This window comes from Caretta caretta, chromosome 2 (assembly GCF_965140235.1).
Source record: "Caretta caretta isolate rCarCar2 chromosome 2, rCarCar1.hap1, whole genome shotgun sequence".
Classification (NCBI taxonomy): Eukaryota; Metazoa; Chordata; order Testudines; family Cheloniidae; genus Caretta; species Caretta caretta.
In genome coordinates, this window is record NC_134207.1 from 235,661,314 (window position 1) to 235,682,056 (window position 20,743).

Here is a 20,743-nt window from a genome sequence, read left to right on the forward strand (position 1 = left end):
TCCCCAAGAGGAGAATATTCCAAGTCTCAACAATCTGTATGCAAAAGTGCTATTGTGGATTATACAAATAAAATCATTATGGCTGCTCAAACAGACTAGTGGCCACCCAATGTATTGCCAAATGGGGGACCCAAATCCAAATCTGTGGCCCAGCTCAGTCCAATGCTCCAGGCAGTTGGGATGGAATGCAGTTCCTCCACAGCCCTCCCGAGATTGGAAACTACTTTTGTTTCACTCAGGAAACTAGAAGCATCCACAATAACCATAAAGTTTGTGTTTTTTTGAGAAAGGCCTGTGTACTTACTTCAGAAATAGTGTGTCACTTCATTGAGTCATTGCCATACCATATGCTCTCTGTTGAAATATACAGTATTAGTAATTATGTAAAAAGTGGATGTAAATTACACATTGAACAGCTGCTGGCATCTTCCAAGGTATATGATATCCTCCATTAATAAACAAACTTGCTTCAAAACAAGGTCACTGGATCCAATCCTACATTCCTTGCACACCCAGAACTCCCATAGCAGACTTCAAGGGCAGTTTTGCGTGTCCAATTAACACAGGACCAGGGTTTAAAATGAGTAGAATTATAATTTTCACCCACATTAAGGCTCCTTTTCACTGCCAGACTAGTGACTTTAGCATAAAATGAGAATCAGGACCTAAAGAGTACATTAGAAGCTTTCTACATGTCATGACTGGGGGGCGGATGGTCTGACCTATATGTTAAAGGTCGCAGCCATGTTTGGTCTTATGCTTTAGCTCAACACCATCTATCTAGGTGAAAGGTCCCAAACATATGCATGCTAACTTTGCCTTAGTTCAACATACAGGATGTAACCTGCAGGCCCCTTATGTTACAGTCAAAATATACTGTAATATAAACCTGTAAACTTATTATAATAAAACAAATAATCAAACCTATAAGAAAATAAGAAACGTATAAGAAAAGATATATAGGGAAGCAAGCAGGCTAGCCTTAGATGTATCTCATGTACGTGTTATGTACGTCAGTTCATTGCCAGGACACTTCTGTGGTTGAATTATGTACCTGTGGTCAGAACTTCCCTTTAAACTCTATCTTCAGCTCCCCAAATACTTGGCATTTTCCATTGGACCATTTATCGGTGCAAAGTTTATCTGTTCAAAGTTCACAGGCCTCAAGCCTTATGCTAACTTGCTGAAGCTAATGTCTTACAGGATGTAGGCCTGTAGGTTTCTCGCATTACTGCTGAATATAATGCAAAGCAGAATATAATGCAAAGCACTAAATATAATAAAGGCAAGCTAGCCCACTGGGCTACAGTAGCAGTGAATATAACAAAGGCAAACTAACCCACTGGGCTACAAGAAGGTCAACATGTTGTCTAGGTTAGGGTGTCTTTTATCTGTATCTTTTAACTGTGTCTTTTATCAGTCTTTTATATAACATTCACAGGAAAACTAGATAAAAGAGATTTACTTTAATAACAAATAAAACATATTTCTTCACTGAAAATTAAACTAATATAAAATTTTATTTGAAAAAATATGTGAATTATATAGATGAAAAATTCCTTAAATGTAAGAACTTGCTAAAATTCTATTATATTTGTATAATTAGCTATTTCTCTTTCTCTGAATAAGGTGGACTTGTTTCACTTCCTTCTTCTAGGCATCTACATTTTCTTCTCAGGGTAAAAAAAATTCTTTGCAAGGCAGTTCTTACTTATTTGCAATATAGATAATTTTGTGCTTCTCAATTATACTAATGTCATGCTCCAGTTGTTTCATCTGTGCTTCCAGCCTTTGTTTACGAATCTTCTTTGGTAAGGTGTCTATGTCTACCGAAAGGCCCTGGAACTCATGATGTACCTCTTCCCAATTCTTTTTCAGACCCTAAATCCATTATATGAAAAGAAAACTTATGAGAATAATTTATTTTGTTGAAATGCTATATTTATATAAAGTATTTAGCAATTTTAACAAACATTTTGCCCTATGATATGTGCTCACCCCCCAGTAACAATCAACAGAAGTTAAAATAATTGATTAACATCTGGATAATATTTAATGGGGCCAAATAAATGGGCACAATTCATTAATCTCTTAAAAGTCAATGTAATAATAGCAAGGATGAATTTGGCCTGGTGTCCTAAAATAAGTAGGGTGATCTAAGCAATGCTTACATTTTAATGGAACATTAATATATTACAGATTTAAAATGGTATTCTAAAGTGACTACATTTGGCATTACAAGACTTGCTTTATCTGTGTACTTGTAGCATGTATCTGTGCATGGCTGTGTTTTATTTGTGATGGGTATTTTCAAAATCTTTAATGATAATCTGGTAATGTAATCTGTAAATGATTTTTTTTTAAAAACAGACTATGGCAGCATGTGCATCTAAAGGCAGAATTTGGACCTGTTTAGTTGCTGGTTTGTAATGTTATTTTTCTCTACAATCAAAAGCAGTAAAATATGTGTATGAAGCTAGTAGTAATTCAGCAGACATGAGGCATTCTTTACTGTTTTGTATTTAAATATGAAAATGAATACAGGATTTCTGAAACCCTCCTAGAAGAGTCATTAATTTTTGTCATTTAGAGGCACCTTTTAATGTGTGCAATTCAGATCTGATCTGCACCACTGAAGACAATGGGAGTTTTCACACGGACTTCAGTGTATAGACCTATCGGTGTTTACTTCCTCCCTGGAGAAGCGGGGAGCCCAAAACACAGAGTCAAAATCTCCCTCCAGGGCTGCTCCAGAGGCAGCATAACAATGTGCTGATCCTTCTTATGGGCAAGATTGTAAACTGATGACCTAACCCTATATAAAAAATTATGAATTCTGAATCACTGAGACAAATATACTGAATCTATTCTCAAAGCTTTTTTTCCTCATAAAGAGTATACCCAAAGTAAGTGAAATTGAAAGAAATTTCAGATTTTTGTCTCTAATTATTTCCATTTATTTGTTGTGACATCATAAAGAATTTAAAAGAAGATATTGGATTATCCAAATAAAATAAGTATCTGAAAAATTAACTAGCAAAAAGTACTTCTTTCGTCACACTCTGATATCTGACAAATGTCAGAACAGAATGTTATCAAACAAAAAGAAAAAGCAAGAGAAATTCCAGCCCAGATGGTAGGGTTCCCCCCAAATAAATGTTACAAAGGGCCAATAAATAGGCACTTACAATGAACATGCTTCCTCTATAACTATTATTGTGAGGTTATAAATAAAAGACTCACCACTTTCACAATCCATGGTGAAAACTGAGAAATAGTAGTAGCCTTCTCTCTTTTGCTTTACACAATTTTGCCATTATTGGTGCGGGAGCCTTCTTGTTGACAGCTCCTGACATCTCTGACAGTCTTCTGTCTGTATCTCTCCACCTCACACCTTGTTTCAAGTCTCAGCTGAAAACGTCTCTTTTTCCCCTTGCCTATACCTCTTTATTTCTCTCTCCCTCTGATATTATTTGTTATCTAACCCTTTCCCCTGTATTATCTAACACTGGAAAACATTTTGGAATACATGTTGTATGAAATACACTATACATTAAACATGGGCTGTCATGAATTTGGAAAAAAAGAAGAAGTTGTATTTATCTAAGACTCAAGGGCACTAATCCTGCAGCTGGATCCCTGGTGTTGAATCCCTGTAGCTGCCTGGAGCTTCACTGACTTCACTGAAGCTGTGGGGGAAGGGATCCAGAACTGGAGCCCCAGATGGGAGATACCTGTAAAATTGAACTTTAGAACATCCTGAACCTGTGAAATTTGAGTCAGATCAGATTGTTTGCCCAGCCCTACCTATAATTATTCTTGAGCTCCATCTAGTGAAAAGCTAGCCAATCCAAATGCATTGTTTCTTGTGCACCATAGTACTTTGATACATTGTATACTTTTCTGTTACTTATATGGAAATACAAATCTAATTTGTCTTTTGTACTTACCACTATGAAACCTAAATCAAAATGCATACCTGTAGGAGACTTTCCCTTTCTTCATCAGAAAGCCGTTTCATGGCTTTTTGCCTCAGAGTCTCCTTGACATACGCATCATACTCTTCTTGGGCTCTCTTTACTTCCTCGCTTCGCTTAATTACATATTTGGGAGTAAGACCATAATCCTGAAATATCAAGGGAAAAGTTCCCTATAGAAACTTATAAGAAGAAATCAATGAACAATACGATATAAATATTATCAGTAATGGTATTTTAAATTTATCAAGGTAGATTTGAATATGGTTTATTACTATTGAACAATAAAAATCATGTCAGGGCCATCTTCTGAAAAGCATCAAGCCTGATTCTTCTGTAGTCCGTCCAAAGCCTGTGAAAATGATTCTCATCAATTTTATGTATAAGGCCTCAGAACCAGATGGAAGTAAAAATGGAAACCTCCATATCTAAGGATTGATAGAAGACTCACCTATTGAACAGTTTTAGACCAGTTAACCATAGTGCAACTAGTTTATATCAATACTTCATGACATCAAATGCCATACTTTGAAATGTGCATTCCTTTGCTTTTCATGTGTACAGATTTTTGTTATAACATTATATACCATACAAAAAAGTCAAAATGTTTAATATAATGTGTTGCAGAATGTCTCAGTTATGCCTGAGAGACATAGTTTTGCATTAGGAGTGATATACAAGCCCAGCAGTTTCTCTGGGCAGGATTGTGTTTCAAGAAGGTACACTTCCTTCCCAGATGTGCAGGGGGAACACGCCCACTACATCATCCTTTACATCTTTGGGGTGGCTTGTGACCCAATGGGTGCTGGGAGGGACAGTGACCGTGCTTGGCCATTGTATTGGTGGTGCAAAGGATAGGAACGTTTTTTGCTCCTTCCTCTGTATTTGTTCACTTGCCCACCTACTAGGCATGAGGTCCCTTTTAATTCCATAGGTAATATACAAAACAGACAAAAATTCCCTTGACTGGAATGTGGCTTTATATAGTAAAATTTACTTTCTAATGGATCTTTCAAATCTGCTATAAGTACTAGTGTAGTTTCACATGTAAAATTCTGCATAAATTGGTGGGTAAGCAAACATAATGAACGCAATTTCCTTTGCGATATTTTGTAAGGTTTTTCAAATTAATATCTTGTTCTGTATAGCAATTCTGCATTTCTTGCAAGTTTTATGATTTGAAGATGGATTGCTGCTCTTTTGGACATAAAACAGGTACTCATTTGTATGGAAATGTGTGTGACTGGGTAAAATAGACAGCATACAGCAGTTTACTCAGCCTTATCTAATTTTTGCAGATGAGAGTATAAGGATATTATTAATCCTAATCAGTGTTCACGTCACCTTTCATAAAGATCCAATGATTTAGATGTGAGCTGATATTTATGGATACTAGGCAAATGTATCAGGAGGAGACATATACCAGTAACATTGTGGATTGTAAACTGTAGTTTGTAGAGATTTTGCAACCAATTAATATTTCAATTTTAGCTTTTTTTGTTACACTGGAGGCTCAGGGTCCTCTGAAGGCTGAGAATCCCAGATATTTTTCTGCTTTATTTCCTCCCCCCCTTTGGCCCAAAGCTACATATCACGATGACCATCCAGTGAATGGAAAGTTTGGGCTCTATCAGAAGCCTACCAACACCACTCCTGAAATGGCACAGGGTCACTGCAGAGCAACATGAAGCGCTGTTTCCCCAGTGACTGAGCATACTGCCTTTGCAATGCTCCTCAGCTGGCCTAGGAGAGAAGTGAGAGTGAGTCAACTCTGAAGCTTGGTCTACACTACAGAGTTAGGTTGATGCAAGGCAGCTTATGTTGACCTAATCAGGTCGGTGTACACACTACAGTTTTGCTCCTGCTGATGTAACTGCCCTACTACACCAACATGATAACTCCACCTCCATGAGAGGCATAGGGCCCATGTAGGTATAGTTAGGGCAATGTAATGTCTGTGTAGACACTGTGTTACTTACATTGGCTGTTGGCTGTCATTCTTGTGAATTTCACAGCTCCATGCTGAAGCTGTGAAATTGATAAGAAAGTCAGGCTGTCATTGGAGGCAAGTGAGGGGCTCTAGCTAGAGCCTGGCTTCCCCCAGGCTTCCTGTTGGGCTGTGCCCACCTGGCTCTCTGCTGCCAGCTGGACAGCTGCCCAGAGGCTCCCAGCTCCCCATAGGGAGCCCTGGTGTTGCCTGGAGGCTCCCAGCTCTTCTCGACTGGGAGCTCAGCTGTTCCCTCGGGCTCTCAGCTCCCCACTGCAGCTGGGCTCCCAGAGGGGAGCTCTGGGCCTGGAGTCTGGGCAGCTCTTGATGGGAGCCGGAAGCCTCAGTGCAGCCACCAGGCTCCCCGTGGGGATCAGGAGTCTCGGGGCAGCTGCCATGCTCCCCACGGGGAGACACCAGGCAGCAACTGGGCTCCCCATTACTGCTGTGGTTGTTAAGTTGACCTAACATAGGTCGACTTACCTTTTTAGTGTAGACATGCCCTGATACTCCACAGGATAGCATGTTGTGCAAATTTCAAGCTTGTTTTTGGTGAAAACGTAATGAAAATTAATTTACATAGAAAAAAGTAATTAGAGAGCCAAACCCTGGGAAATGGAGCAAAGATGAGTAAAAGGTCTTTGCTACATCCTAAAATGTTACACAGCTGAAAATCGGACTTGTAAGCATGTCCAAGCGGCTAGGACATGGATGTTACTATAGGATATGGGGAAGTAGCCGGCCACTCTTCTCCCTCCATGACTGGGGTTTGATGCAGTGATATACCACAAAGATCTCCTCTATGACAGTGGTTCTCAATTGGGTGAACACAGAAGTCTTCCAGGGGGTACATCAACTCATCTAGATATTTGCCTAGTTTTACAATAGGCTACATAATAAGCACTAGCAAAGTCAGTACATACTAAAATTTCATACAATGATTTGTTTATACTGCTCTATATACTATACATTGAAATGTAATATTTATATTCCAATTGATTTATTTTATAATTATATGGTAAAGGTGAGAAAGTAAGCAATTTTTCAGTAATAGTGTGCTGACACTTGTATTTTTATGTCTGATTTTGTAAGCAAGTAGTTTTTAAGTGATATGAAACTTGGGATACGCAAAGACAAATCAGACTCCTGAAAGGGATATAGTAGTCTGGAAAGGTTGAGAGCCAATGCTCTATGACATCCATAGTTGTGCAGAGTCCTTGTAAAAAGTATCTCTCTGGGGCACCTCCCTAGCGAGGCTAGGGCTGCTCAGCAGGTCCAGTTCCCACCACGGGATTGGCCCAGTACAGGCTACAGAGTCTTAGTCCCTGGCAGCGGGCCCTGCCCTTGTGGGCTTGCTTACTTTGTTTACAGGTGGGGGAAAAGCAAAAGTTCAGATTCAACACAAAACAAGCTCCTCCTGGCGTCAATAAAAAGCAAAAGTGTCTGTGGCACCACCTTACTTCAGGGGTGCCTGGGCAGCAGCTTTGTCAGATGTTCTTATGGCTGAGTAGCCAAATCAATTTCTCTCTATAGGGCTTGCCCCTGGGGTTCACTGGGAGTGTTTCTGCGTGAGGGTTCCCTGTGCTATTTCAGAAACCACTCCAGTCGCTCCCTTCTCAGGGCTTCCCCCCTTGCATACTGCAGCTTCCTCATTTTACAGCCTTCCTCCCTAACATGCATGACTGGCAGGGCCAGAGGGGCGGGGCAACCTTAGCACACAGAGCAGCCCAAGCCCCTTTCCTGTCAGTGCAGGGTTTATACATGCCTTCACATACCCTCCCACTCAAAAATGACACCCGGGATTCATGTTGTGCATTGTGCATGCTGTCCTTGTCAGTTGTAGTGTCTGTACCTTGAGAAAAGAAATCCGTGTTTGTATGAGCCTTGCCTGCTCTGTGGGACATCTGTACAGTTGTAGAACTAGGTACCAATGCATGATCCTCGTGTTTGTGTCTTTCCTTATGTGCAGTCATCAGTCCATAATCAGCAAAAAGGAGGTCCCCAATAAGTAATAACGTAAAGTATCCATGGCCCACTTGATACCCACAGTTTCCTTTTTTATTACTGAGTATGCCTTTTCATAAATAATTTTTGAAATAATTTTTGACTCAGGTACAGTATGGGGTGTTCCTCTCCGCCGATGTCCTGTGAGTACTGCCCCAAGCCCCACATTAATTGTGTCCATCTAATTAGTTTGAAAACTGTGGGTTGAAGAGCATCTGTTTGCATCATAAGCTCTCTTGTAATGTTCTAAAGGCCTTACTGCAAGCATCAAACTACTGCATCTTCTGTGGTTTCCCATCCCTCATCAGGTCTGTGAGGGAGGCTGGGTGGTTGCAAAGTTTGGCATGAAGTGCCTGTAACATCCAGGCAAACCCAGAAATTGTCTAACTTGCTTCTTGGTCATGGGCCTCAGATAGTTGGCTAAAGCCTGTACCTTGTCCACGAGTGGGCATATATGTTCACCTCCACCATATTCCCAAGTAGGTGGCATCAGAGTTCCCAATCTTGCACTTAGCTGGGTTGACAGTTAGGCTGTTGCTGGCGACTGACTGCAATATTTCGGTAACACGGCCAAGGTGGCTGTCCAAATCTTGGCTATATATAATTATAGCAGTGGCTTATCTGAATAAGCAGTGGCTTATCGCCCACATAGGAGGAAGACCTGGCTCACTAGTCTTTGAAAGGTCGCCACAGCTCCATGTAGCCCATATGGCATTGTTCAAGAGTGGTACAGCCTGACTAGTGGGCAAATGCAGTTTTCTCTCTGGACTCCAGAGTCCATGGAATCTACCCCATACCTTTTTGTAAGATTAATTGTATATCTGTACCTTGCTGCCCCAAAATGTTCCAGTAGCATACCTACCCTAGGCATGGGGCAATAGGTGCCAACTCCATGGGTGCTCCAAAAAATAGCAGGTACTCAGCACCCACCGGCAGCCCCATGGATCAGCTTCTCCCCCTCCTTCCCAGCGCCTCCTGACTGCCACGATCAGCTGTTCAGCGGCATGCAGGAGGTGTTGGGGGGGGGGAGGAGCGGGGGCTGGGCATGCTCAGGGGAGGGGGTTGAACAGGGCAGTATGAGGTGGGGCAAAAGTGGGAAGAGGTGGGGGAGGGGTTGGGAGATGCAGCAGAGTGGGGGCAGGGCTGGGGCAGGTGTCGAGTACCCCCCCCCGGCAAATCACAAAGTTGGTGCCTCTGCATGGGGCATGTATCAAACTTGAAAACTGCACTGACTTTATGGAAATTAATGCAAAATCTCATCATACCACTGGGTTTTGGGATGACAACTATGGGGCTTCACTATTCACTGTGTGACTCCTCCACCATGCCCAAGTCCAGCATAGTTTGGAGTTCAGCCTTGATGGTGTCCCACATCCTCCTGAGTAAAGGTCAAACAGTCTCTCTTACCATCCATTCAGGTTCCAGCTGAATGTGATGGTATGTCCTGGAAGGACTGAAAATGCCTGGGGGAATGCTTGTATTAACAGGTCCAGATGAGTCTTTTGATATGCCCTTAGGGTCTCCCCCTTCTCGACAGAACTGATCCTTTCCATTGTCGGGATCTTGGTACCCAGCTCAGGGTCTGGGGTAAGGGGAGTGATTAAAAGGGCCTCCCTATCATGCCAGGCCTTCAGTAAATTGACATGATAGATTGAGTTTCTATCCTTTTCCCCGGATGCTGTATCACATAATCTAGGGGCCTACCTGATGCAGTACCTTGAAAGGCCCTTGCCATTGGGGTAATAACTTGGACTCAAACTTGACAACAGTAGGACTACTCAGTTGCCTGGCTTGAACATGTGTAGTCCCGCTCCTTGGTTGTAGGCTGCCTCCTCACATTGTTGGGCCTTCTGTAGGTTTTCGCAAGTGAAGGTCCTCAACCTTTTAATAAGCTCACGCAGCTGGAGGACATATTGCACCAAGTTTTCTGCCTCTGGTTCTCAGTTTTCCCACGACTCCTATAACAAATTGAGGATGCTTCTGCATTGCCACCATACAATATCTTGAAAGGGGAAAAGTCCATAGAGGGCAGGGTACTTCTGAGATGGCAAACAGTAGTGGGGGCAATAGTTCGTCCCATCATTTGGGGTTAGTGGTGACAAACTTCCTCAACATCTTTTTGAGGGTTTTGATGAAACGTTCCACCAAGTGGTCTATTTAGGGATGGAAGACTGATATTTTCAATTTCTCTATCTTCAAAAGCTTACACAGCTCTCGCATCAACTGGGATGTAAGGTTGGGCCCTTGATCTGTCAAGATTTCCCACAACAGGCCTACCCTGGCAAACACCTTCATCAGCTCACTGACTATTGTGCTCATGTTAATCGATCACAGGGGAATGGCTTCCAGGTAATGTGTTGCATACACCAATTACCACTAAAATATATTGATGGCCCACTGAACTATTTTTTAAGGGGCCAACTAGATCCAATCATATCCTATCAAAAGGGGTTTCCATTAGGAGCAGTGGAATGAGGGATGACCACCTGGACAGCTGGCAGTTCGGACAAGAAGCACAAGAGTCCGCACATCTTGAAATGCTCTGCGCCAGCAAAAGTATCCTGTGAAGCAGTCAAAGGTTTTCTCCCTCCCGAAATGTCCTGCACAGGGGACCTCATGGGCCAACCCTAGTACCTCCCATTGATAAATGTTAGGGACTAGCAGCTGGACCCTGTTTTGCTTTTTGTGATAGAGCCATTCCCCTCATAGCTTGAAGTGGGGCCACTGTCTCTCCTTCTGGGGTCTACTACGTCCACATTGACTGTAGCTAATTTGTTGCATATCCACGAAAGGGTGGGATCTACCTGCTCTTCCCTCACAAAACTGGTGTCTCGGGCAAGGATATTGGCCCAGGCACTGTATGTCTCATCCTTGGGTGAGGGGTAAGAATGGGGTAACGGGCAAGAATGGGGTAAGGGGCAAGACCCCCAGTCTGAAGGTCCTTCATCAGGGTCTTCAAGTTCAATTACCCTAACCCACTCTACTTTTGTAGGGGCATGTCCTAGATTCCAAGGCTGGGGTTTTGCCTGTTCTGGCAAGATCTCGCTGAAGTGTTCCTAGTCTCTGCCTAGCATGACTGGATAGGACAGTGGTCAGTAACCTTCAGCATGTGGCCCATCAGGGTAATCCACTGGCGGGCCACAAGACATTTTGTTTACGTTGACCGTCTGCAGGCATGGTCCCCCACAGCTCCCAGTGGTAGTAGTTTGCCTTTCCCGGCCAATGGGAGCTGCAGGAAGCGGTGCAGGCCAGGAACCACCCCCCTGCAAATCCATGGATATCTGCTTCATATCTGCATCCGCGGATGTGGACCATTTTTGTGGACAGTGGATTGGATGCAGATCCAACTGTGCGGGACTCTACTCACCGGCGGTGCCTGGCCCGTGGCGCCTGATTCGGGCAGCGTGCTCGGAGCTGGTGGCCAGCAGCCAGTGGCTGGGCGGCAGGCCGGAGTCAGGGCTCTCCAGCAGCCACTTGCTGCGCTGCTTCCTGTTCAGCAGCTCGGGCCCCTGGGGCAGCACCAATGTCCCCACCATGGCCTGGCCCGCCTAGGAAGCACTGGCTGCGCTCCCAGCCTGCCAGCTCCTGGGCAGCAGGGCCTGCCCCCAGCTGCAGGGATTGGAGCAGGCGGGGCTCTGGCACCCCACCCCTCTACCCTGCTGTGATGCAACACGCATTGGTGCTGTCGTGGCATGTGCCGTTATTCGCGAGCCCCCAGGATCAACATGCGATGTGACGCCCCTTCCCCCCAGCCCCTGCCCCCACACTGCCCCTTGTCATCGAGACCCCACCCTTGCGCCGCACCTTACCCCCGGTCCCTGCCCTCGCACCCCCTCTTCCCTGCAAGACCCCACCCCTCCACTCACTCATCTCTGCTCCCTGTCCCCACCCCGCTAGCACTTGTGACACGGGTTGCTGTTGCAGGTGCGGATACACATAAAAGACGGATAGCGGATCGCGGGTCGATTCTGGTGGATGTGGATCCACATTTTTGTATCTGCGCAGGGCTCTGAGCATAAGGGCTCCTCTTCCTGTTTCAGGAGCCACTCTACTTTCCCTTCTTGGGGCTTTCTCCCTTGCGGACTACAGCTTCCTCCTTTTAAAGCCCTTCTCCCTACTATTCATGATTGGCAGGGCTAGAGGGTCAGAGCAACCTTAGTACACAGACTCTCCTAGACCTCTTTCTGTTCAGTGAGGGGTTTATACACTGCATCACAGTCCCTCTGTGTAGTGTCTGATGCTTGTCTTTTCCTCCTGCACAGTCATCATGTAGGGCCTGATTTTTCACTGACTTGCACTTTGAGTAGCCAGCCATTTACTCCTCTGCAGTCTTGCCTTTCTGATTTGATAGCACTTTATACCCTCACTACACAGTTGTAAATGACTAGTCAAGGTGCAAAATTCTGGAGAATCAGGACTAGTATTTTTTTTAGCTGCTTTGGAGCCCAATGGAGGCTGCACAAGGATATGGCCTTGTAAATGGAGTTTCATAATAAAGGAGTTTCAATATGCACTACAATACACTGAAAAAGTTTAGGATTTTCATTTCTGCTTCACTAGAAATGGAGTTTTCATTGTATTATTTTTGAATTTGGCTCATACTGGAAGATATGTTGTCAGCTGTTAGGTGATAGTCCTTGTAAAAATATGGCTCTTGGTAGTATGTACAGCAATGCCCATTCTACTTCAAATAATTTAAAATCTCAACCCTGTCATTAATAATATTACATACAACTCCCTCCAAAAAAAACCTACGTTAAAAGAATGTTATGCAGCTTTCAGGGTCATGCACTCAACAGTTAGAAAATGCCAGAACTGATGTATCACAGTAGAGAACTATCTGCAATCTGTACCCTCTTTTTGTCCTGGGGTGGAGCCCCACAATTCTCCCACTCTTAGACCAGGATCCTGGGGTTACAGCTCCTTGTGTATCTCCCACAATTACTCAGCAGGCCTGAGTGAGTTCAGCCTCTGCAATTCTTCCCTTAGGGAGCTTGTGACTAGAGTTTGTTGGAAGTTTCCTAACAAAAAAGTTTAGCTTGAAAATGCCAATCTATGGATCCCAAAATGTTTCACAAAAACACGTGGAAACCTGCAGCACGGAGCCTGGAATTCCTGTGAGCCCCAGGTTCCAGCTCAGTCATTGCTACTCAGGCTTCAAGTAAGGATCCTGGCAGCTCTGAAAGCCTTGATAGCCCCAGCTCAATCCCTGACTGTCAGGGTTGAGGCACCAGGCACTGCAGCAAGGGAGCCTAAAAGCCCTGAGAGCCCCAACTTGAGCTGGGGTTTTCAGGGCTTCTGGACTCTCTGGTCCTGAACTGGACTCTTGGGCCAGCTGGCTCCAGTGGCTCTGGAAGTTGGGCAGCCTGGAGGGCCAGCTGGCCCAGGAGTTTGGAAGCTCTGGAGCCCACAGCTCTGGGACAGTCTGTATGGTGGGGCTGCCCTGGAGCCACAAACCCTGGAAGTCATGGGATCTTCTTATATGTTTCTTCTGAGTTTCACTGCTGCCCGGTCTAGTCTCTTTAAGGACTGCCATTCAGGGATTACAGTGGTGAAGATGACATGAATCATGTCAATTTCACTTAGCTCTTTAGAATGTTCATAGTTGGTTATTATTTTGGCATGCTGCCAAAGGTTTGTTGACAATACAAGAGAAGGAGAAGGAGACTACTCAAAATCTTATATCTGATCCAAACCTGAACAACATTTCATGGTAAAAAGAAAAGGCACTTCTCTCATCCTAGGGCTTTCTCCCTGATGAATTTCAAATGTCTACTGCAAACAATGGACTATTAGAAATTCTCAGAAAAAGTCAGATGCATCTTTTAAAATGAAAAGTGTTAGGCAACCCAAGTATAACTCCCCCTATAATTTAACAAAACATACCTTTTTATTAATGTATTTTGGGACAAGTCCTGAAGTTTCAAGGAGATATTTGTGTCCTTGTCTCGTGTCAACACAAATAGGTTGAGGCTTCTTAGCCACTCCCATGATAACATCTGCTGCATTTGTATTTATGAAATTCTTTTTACTTTGAATTCCCATAAGTGGGTGATCTGTCACATGTGGCACTGATGGTATTGTTAGTAACCTCTTTCTTCCTTCATCTCTTTTTCCTGTGGAATTAAGCATATGAACATCCTTGTAGCTAGTATAAAGCAGTAAGTAATTTTCCAGTGTCAGCATTCTCCAGTATCTCAAGTGGGAGAAACAACTAAAACTGAAAGAAAACACGTACAGAGTTATTCTTAAATGAAAATCAACTTTGTTAACAACATAAGAATGGCTTGGGGAACTACTGTAATGAAAAGCTACTTAAAGTTTGTTGGACCAAAAACCTACAGAAAATCTACATAGCTTCTGATCAGGTTTTACACCGTAAAATCCATTTAAAAGTACTATTGTGTAAGACTTGATCCATATTTTTTCTGCTAGCTGTAGGAGAATTATACTACTTAACTTATGTTTTACCGTCCTCAAAGAAATATTTTTAAAATATGTATAATATTTTATAAAATTAAACATGTGCATTACTTTACATGGAAGAGAAAAATTAAATGTTTATATTTACATATTTTAGCTCTCATTAATACGTTTTGTCTTTTTAAAAAATAAGTTACCCAAATGGTCTCATTTTGCTCTTCATTTAATCTACCTTCCTATCCGCTCTGTTCCTCTACCTGTTCCTAAACCCATGCAAATGCTTGCCTGATCCTCCTCTCTCCCTACGCATTCTGCTCATGCTTTTGGCTTCCTTCTCCCTTGAACATGCTGTCAAGTTGTCTCATTACCTCTCTCACAGAAAGACCGCTGGCAGTTCTAGTCCTACTGGGAGCTTCAGTCACTGAAGGTAGCTTCTGTTTCCTCTCCTCCTCCTGTGTGACAGCAGCCCACTAGTGAAAGCTGTAGTGATGGCTCATCCTCTTTGTTTTCAGCTGCTTTTACAACTGCAGAGGCAGCTGGAAGCAAGGAGAAGAGGCAGTACCAACTAACCAACCAGCTCTCTGTGAGCCACCAGTAAGTGTTCAGTGGGCCACTAGTGGGCCACAGACCAGAGTTTGAGAACTAATAGAAGTATGTTTCTGTACAATGGATTATGTGGTAAAAGGCTAACAGTAAAAGTAGCTTTTGTAAAACTTTTGGGAGGTATTGTCATTCAAGAGAGTAGCTGTTTTATTAGTAATACCTTCAATTCTTGACATATTACATTTAGGCACTACAGCACATATAGTACATACCTTCTTTGTAATTCTGCTTCTTTGAACTGGTCATTACACAGGATTCTCACTCTTGGGTCTCATACATTTAGACAGAGACTGACTGGGAACTCTCAAAACTAAGGAGTTTTTGAGGGTTGCACCCTTAGCATACCCATTCACCAATGCCAACAGGTATAACACTCTTCTCCAGCAGCACGAGTGGCAGAACACAGTAGAGCATTCAACTGTCATTCCTTTTTGGAGCAAAAAGGTGAAACATTCAACTAAGTACATCCATACAGGCAAAATCCCTCAGAACTGAAAACCCCAAACACTGTTAGGAGGTGGAAGAGTGAGTAAAAATCCTGGGAGACTATATCAGTAAAGAAGCATAATTACAATGTAAGTGATTTCTCCTTCTTTAAAGATACCATCATCCAGGATTCTCACTCTCATAGTGCACATAGCTTGAGGGATTGTGCTTTCTACTAAAAGTTCACACACTGCATCCGGCAGTGATGAAAATATCAATCCATGTTATATAAACAACTAGTAAGGTTTCTTTCCATTCTTTCCTTTTTTTAAATAAGGGAAAGGAAGGATCAGGAACCTCCAAAGACCATCAGCCAAAAAACCAAAGATCTTCCAGACTGAATCCAATAAAAAGAAAATTTGCCAACCTAAACAAGGGATAGCACAAAAGAAACAAATATCTAAACAGTGGGAGACTTTACACCTCTTTACTTCAGAGGTATAGGCCGAGGAAGCCAATGAAGGATTTACTGGTAGCAGAAGGATACAAGAAACATAAGCTACATAAACGCAAGCCAGGAGGGTCATGTAGCTACCTGCATTTGTCTACCTGCATCCCTGAGGTTCATAGCGAAAGATGTTTGCTCTACTTCTGATAGTGTAAGACAGGATGTGACCTTCTAAGTACCAGCTATCCAGATCATATTAATAAGAGATGGTAATAATTAGGGCCCTACCAAATTCATGGTCCATTTTGGTCAATTTCATGGTCATGGGATTTAAAAAAATATAAATTTCATGATTTCACATATTTAAATCCAAAATTTCATGGTGTTGTAACTATAAGGGTTTTGACCAAAAAGGGCGTTGGGCAGGGGTGGCAAGGTTATTGTAGGGAGGTCTTGGTATTGCCACCCTTACTCCTGTGCTGCTGCTGCCTTCGGAGCTGGGCAGCTGGAGAGCGGCAACTGCTAGCCAGGAGCCCAGCTCTGAACACCACTGACAAGAGCAGTGCAGAAGTAAGGATGGCATGGTACGGTATTGCTACCCTGATTTCTGCACTGCTGCCTTCAGAGTTGGGCCCTCAGCCAGCAGCTACCACTCCCCAGCTGCCCAGCTCTGGAGACAGCAGCACCGAAGTAAGGATAGCATGGTCTGGTATTGCCAATCTTACTTCCGTGTTGCCTTCAGAGCTGGGTGCCTAGCCAACAGCTGCCACTCTCCAGCCACCTAGCTTTGAAGGCAGTGCAGAAGTAAAGGTGGCAATACCATGACCCCCCTACAATAATCTTGCAAAGCCCCATAACTCCCCTTTGGATCAGCACCTCCTGTTTGAGAAATGCTGTTTTCACCCCTGAAATCTGTATAGTATAAAGGTAAAAGTACACAATACACCATATTTCATGGTCCATGAAGCATTTTTCACAGCCATTAATTTGGCAGGGCCCTAGTAATAGGCAATCCTTAGTCATGTTCTCTTTTAATATCAATACCCAAGAAACTGTTAGGAAAAAACAAGAGTTTGGATGGACTTCAACTGTCTCAAATCTGCTCTACACAGAACCCCAAGGATGTGTTGATGTCAAACTTTGGGAGAAGCATCTCACCAAGACCAGCACCCAGGCCTGGTGAAGCTTTGGCACTTATTAAACACTGAAAATTTAGACACATTCAAACTCTACTGGCTGTTTCACCTTTTATCTGTTGAGATATGTCACTAGACCTTGCTGTAGTCTTTCAGGGGGTCTCTGTTGCTCCCTGACCGGCTTTCTTTGGTTCGCCCCCACTCAGGACACTTTTTGGCTTCTGGCCTCTAATTCGGCCCAGTGGTCTGCTTCAGTCCCTATGGGCTGCATTTTTGAAGGCAGCATGGTAGAGGGGTGTGACCCCTTTATTGTTCCAGGCCTTTCTGACTCCTTTCCTTCTTTGAGCTCTCTCCTTTTACAGCAGGCCTTGTTTCTATTATTGGTTGCAGCTGAGTGCCTACCTCCACGATTGTCAGTTGTGGCAGCTGCATGGAGGTGTGCTGATGCTGCTTGCCTGTAGGCAGGAGAGGCTCCCTTCCCCCCCCACTTTTGCCTTTGTTCAGTATGGGGTTTGTAGACCCCATTACAAGGTACTTTCTATGTTCCCTACTGCTATAGCAGCCAAGTGATTCCTAATAATTAATTTATTCTCATAATATTCTCAGTGGTAGAAGAGGACAGGACAAGGACTAATGGTCTCAAGTTGCAGTGGGGGAAGTTTAGGTTGGATATTAGGAAAAACTTTTTCATTGGGAGGGTGGTGAAACACTGGAATGCGTTACCTAAGGAGGTGGTAGAATCTCCTTCCTTAGAAGTTTTTAAGGTCAGGCTTGACAAAGCCCTGGCTGGGATGATTTAATTGGGGATTGGTCCTACTTTGAGCAGGGGGTTGGACTAGATGACCTCCTGAGGTCCCTTCCGGATATTCTATGAGTCTATGAACATGCCTGTGCTGAGTATCTACAACAGGGGTGGGCAAACCTTTTGGCTTAAGGACCACATCTGGGTATGGAAATTGTAAGGTGGGCCATGAATGCTCACAAAATTGGGGGTTGGGGTGGGGGTGAGGACTCTGGCTGGGGGTGTGTGTTCTGGAGTGGGGCCAGAAATGAGGAGTTCAGGTTGTGGGAGGGGGCTCCGGGCTGGAGGAGGGGTGCGGGTGTGGGGGTGAGGGCTCTGGCTAGGGGTGTGGGCTCTGTGGTGCAGGAGGGTGGGACTGAGGGTTTCAGGTGGAGGGAGGGGGCTCAGGGCTGGGGAAGGGGTTGGGGCGCAGGACAGGGTCGGGGTGCAGGCTCCGAGCGGCACTTACCTCAAGCAGTTCTGGGAAGCAGCAGCATGTCCCCCCTCTGGCTCCTACATGGAGGCACAGCCAGGCGGCTCTGCATGCTGCCCCGTCTGCAGGCGCCACCCCTGAAGCTTCCATTGGCCCCATTTGCTGACCAATGGGAGCTGCAGGGGCAGCGCTTGGGGCAGGGGCAGTGTGCAGAGCCTCCTGGCTGCTCCTACGTGTAGGAACCAGAGGGGGACGTGCCACTGCTTTGAGGAGCCATGTGGAGCAAGCCCCCAATCCCACTCTCCAGGCAGCAGCTCGAGGGCTGGATTAAAATGTCAGAAGGGCAAGATGCGGCCCATGGGCCGTAGTTTGCCCACCCCGATCTGCAACTTGTACTGAAGTCAGTGGCAGCTGGAGGTCTTCCAACACCTCTGAAAATCAAGCCTTAAGTGACATGCCCAAAGTCACACTGAAAGTCTGTGGCAGAACCAGAAACTGAATCCAGATCTCCTGTGTCCCAGTCCAGGCCTTAACCAGAGGACTATCTTCCTCTCACTGCACAAATGAAAGCCATAGCCAATTTTCATAAATGAGGCTAAGTACCCTGGAACTATGAGTATCTTGAAAGTCCACAGGATAAGGAGTTATTATTGGGAGGTTTCTCAGAGTGTGAAACCCCATATTAACCACATACAGTGCTCTGGAAACAATGGTTTACCTTTCTTCTAGAATAAGATGGGGTGAAGTAGGTTTCCTATGAATGAAGGATTTAGTTTGTCTGAAGACCAGAATCAGACAAAAGAAGAAGGTGATCAAGGGGCTTGTGTGGCACCAAACCTTTCTTATAAATGCTTATGGAAGACTCCTACCAATAAACCCAAATTTGAGACACCTACTCAGAAAAAAAAATGTTTCCAGAACTCTACTCTATTAGGACACTGTTCCTGAGCTGGGATGTTGCCAACATCCCAGGCCCAACCCAGACCCCTGGTCTGAAATGACTAATTGACACAAATAGAAGGGTCCAAAATCATACTGGTCTAGAATAGTATGGGATTATGCCTGTCTCTGCAGAGCTAAGTTAGGACTATTTTTACCAGACATGCTGATGAACAGGCATGTATGAGCCTCTCTCTCCAAAGGACAGAGAAACAATGGGTTGTTCGTGTGCTCTTTTAACCTTGCCATTAGCAGAAAATCAATAGTTCACTGTTCTGATAAGTGATGAAAAAATTCACCTCGAGTGTTTCCACCAGAGAAAATTCCCTGCTCCAGCGATCACTCAGGAGGATCTATTATGGTTTGACTTAAGTCTGTCTACAATCATATTCTCCTTCCCCAGCCAAGAATTTAATATGGGACAGAGCCCATTCCTACATGTGTAGAAGGCCGACAGAGAAGGCATGAATCATTGCTTCCCTGTTTGTTTATACACATATGATGATCTGACTGTCCATTTAAATCAGGACCTTTTGGGACACCACGTCTCTGAAGACTCCTAGTGCATGCACCCTCATCTTCAGAACAATGACATGGAGTTGCTGTTCCTGAAGTCCTCTAGCTCTTCAGCCAGGAACTGAGTTTGGCACAAATAGTCAAAATCAGTGCAAGCCCAGAAGTATAGATGGAGGCAATTATGGACCCAACTGTCCACAAGAAAGTACTAAGTGACCATGCTCTATTAAGAAGGACAATATCTCATTGCACCTGCAGGCAAATGAAGGGCTTAACTGCCTGTGTCTGTAGAAAGCCCTATCTCCCACTGCTCACTTTTTCATTAAAAGTAGTGAACCAGGACTCCAAAGGAAGCCCTGATACACCAGACAATAACAGAAGTGACAGAGCTAATGGCTAAAGTGCTGTGATCCAATGCAGACAACTGAACCACTGCTGCCTTAGGATGGAACCAAAGTGCCATGCCTCAAAGGAGGTGCCTAAGCACCATAATCTTTAAAAGGCTATATCTACAATTTGAGCTCGGGGTGAACACCAGCTCTAGGAGACATACTTGCACTAGCTCTCATTGAGTTGCCGTGCTAAAACTAGAATGTTTTTGCTGCGGCAACGCAAGTGGCAGGAGGGGCTATCTTCCCTGAGTGCAAGCCAGTCAGAGATCTTAGGTATGTACTTGGGGCAGAAAGTCCTCCTGCTGCTCATGCTCCTGGGGCTTCACTCTATTTTTAGCACATTAGCTCAATGAAAGCTAGCACAAGTATATCTCCATGATCTGTGAATCATACCCTCAGCTTGCAGACACACCCTAAGGTATAAATGCACTGGTGCCTAACAAAGATGCTGAGAAATTCTGAGGCCATGACATATCAATCCCAGGGAATCCTTCACTGCAGCACTGAAATACTGTCATACCCAGGGTGTAGGCGATTGGACCTAGTGGTTGGAACAGGAGTCTAGCCTACTGATCGGAGCAAAATCAGAGGGCAGGAGATGAGCCATTCGTCAAAGCCAAGAGTCAGGAGTTCTGAGGAAGGTAGGGACCAGGGCTGGAGCAGGAGCAAGGGCTGGTA

General features: G+C 44.2%; 1 protein-coding gene across 2 annotated transcripts in view; it reads right to left on the reverse strand.

Annotated features, from left to right (window-relative positions):
• Positions 1-1,501: 1,501 nt before the first annotated feature.
• ENKUR (enkurin, TRPC channel interacting protein) overlaps positions 1,502-20,743 on the reverse strand; it is a 29,178-nt gene continuing 9,936 nt past the window's right edge. For both annotated transcript variants that reach the window (XM_048837863.1, XM_048837864.2), the window contains 3 exons: positions 13,855-14,084; positions 3,980-4,126; positions 1,502-1,881 (listed from right to left, as the gene is read on the reverse strand). In XM_048837863.1, the coding sequence (XP_048693820.1) occupies positions 1,708-1,881; positions 3,980-4,126; positions 13,855-14,084 (551 nt within the window). In that variant the 3' untranslated portion in view covers positions 1,502-1,707. The remainder of the gene's footprint in view (positions 1,882-3,979; positions 4,127-13,854; positions 14,085-20,743) is intronic.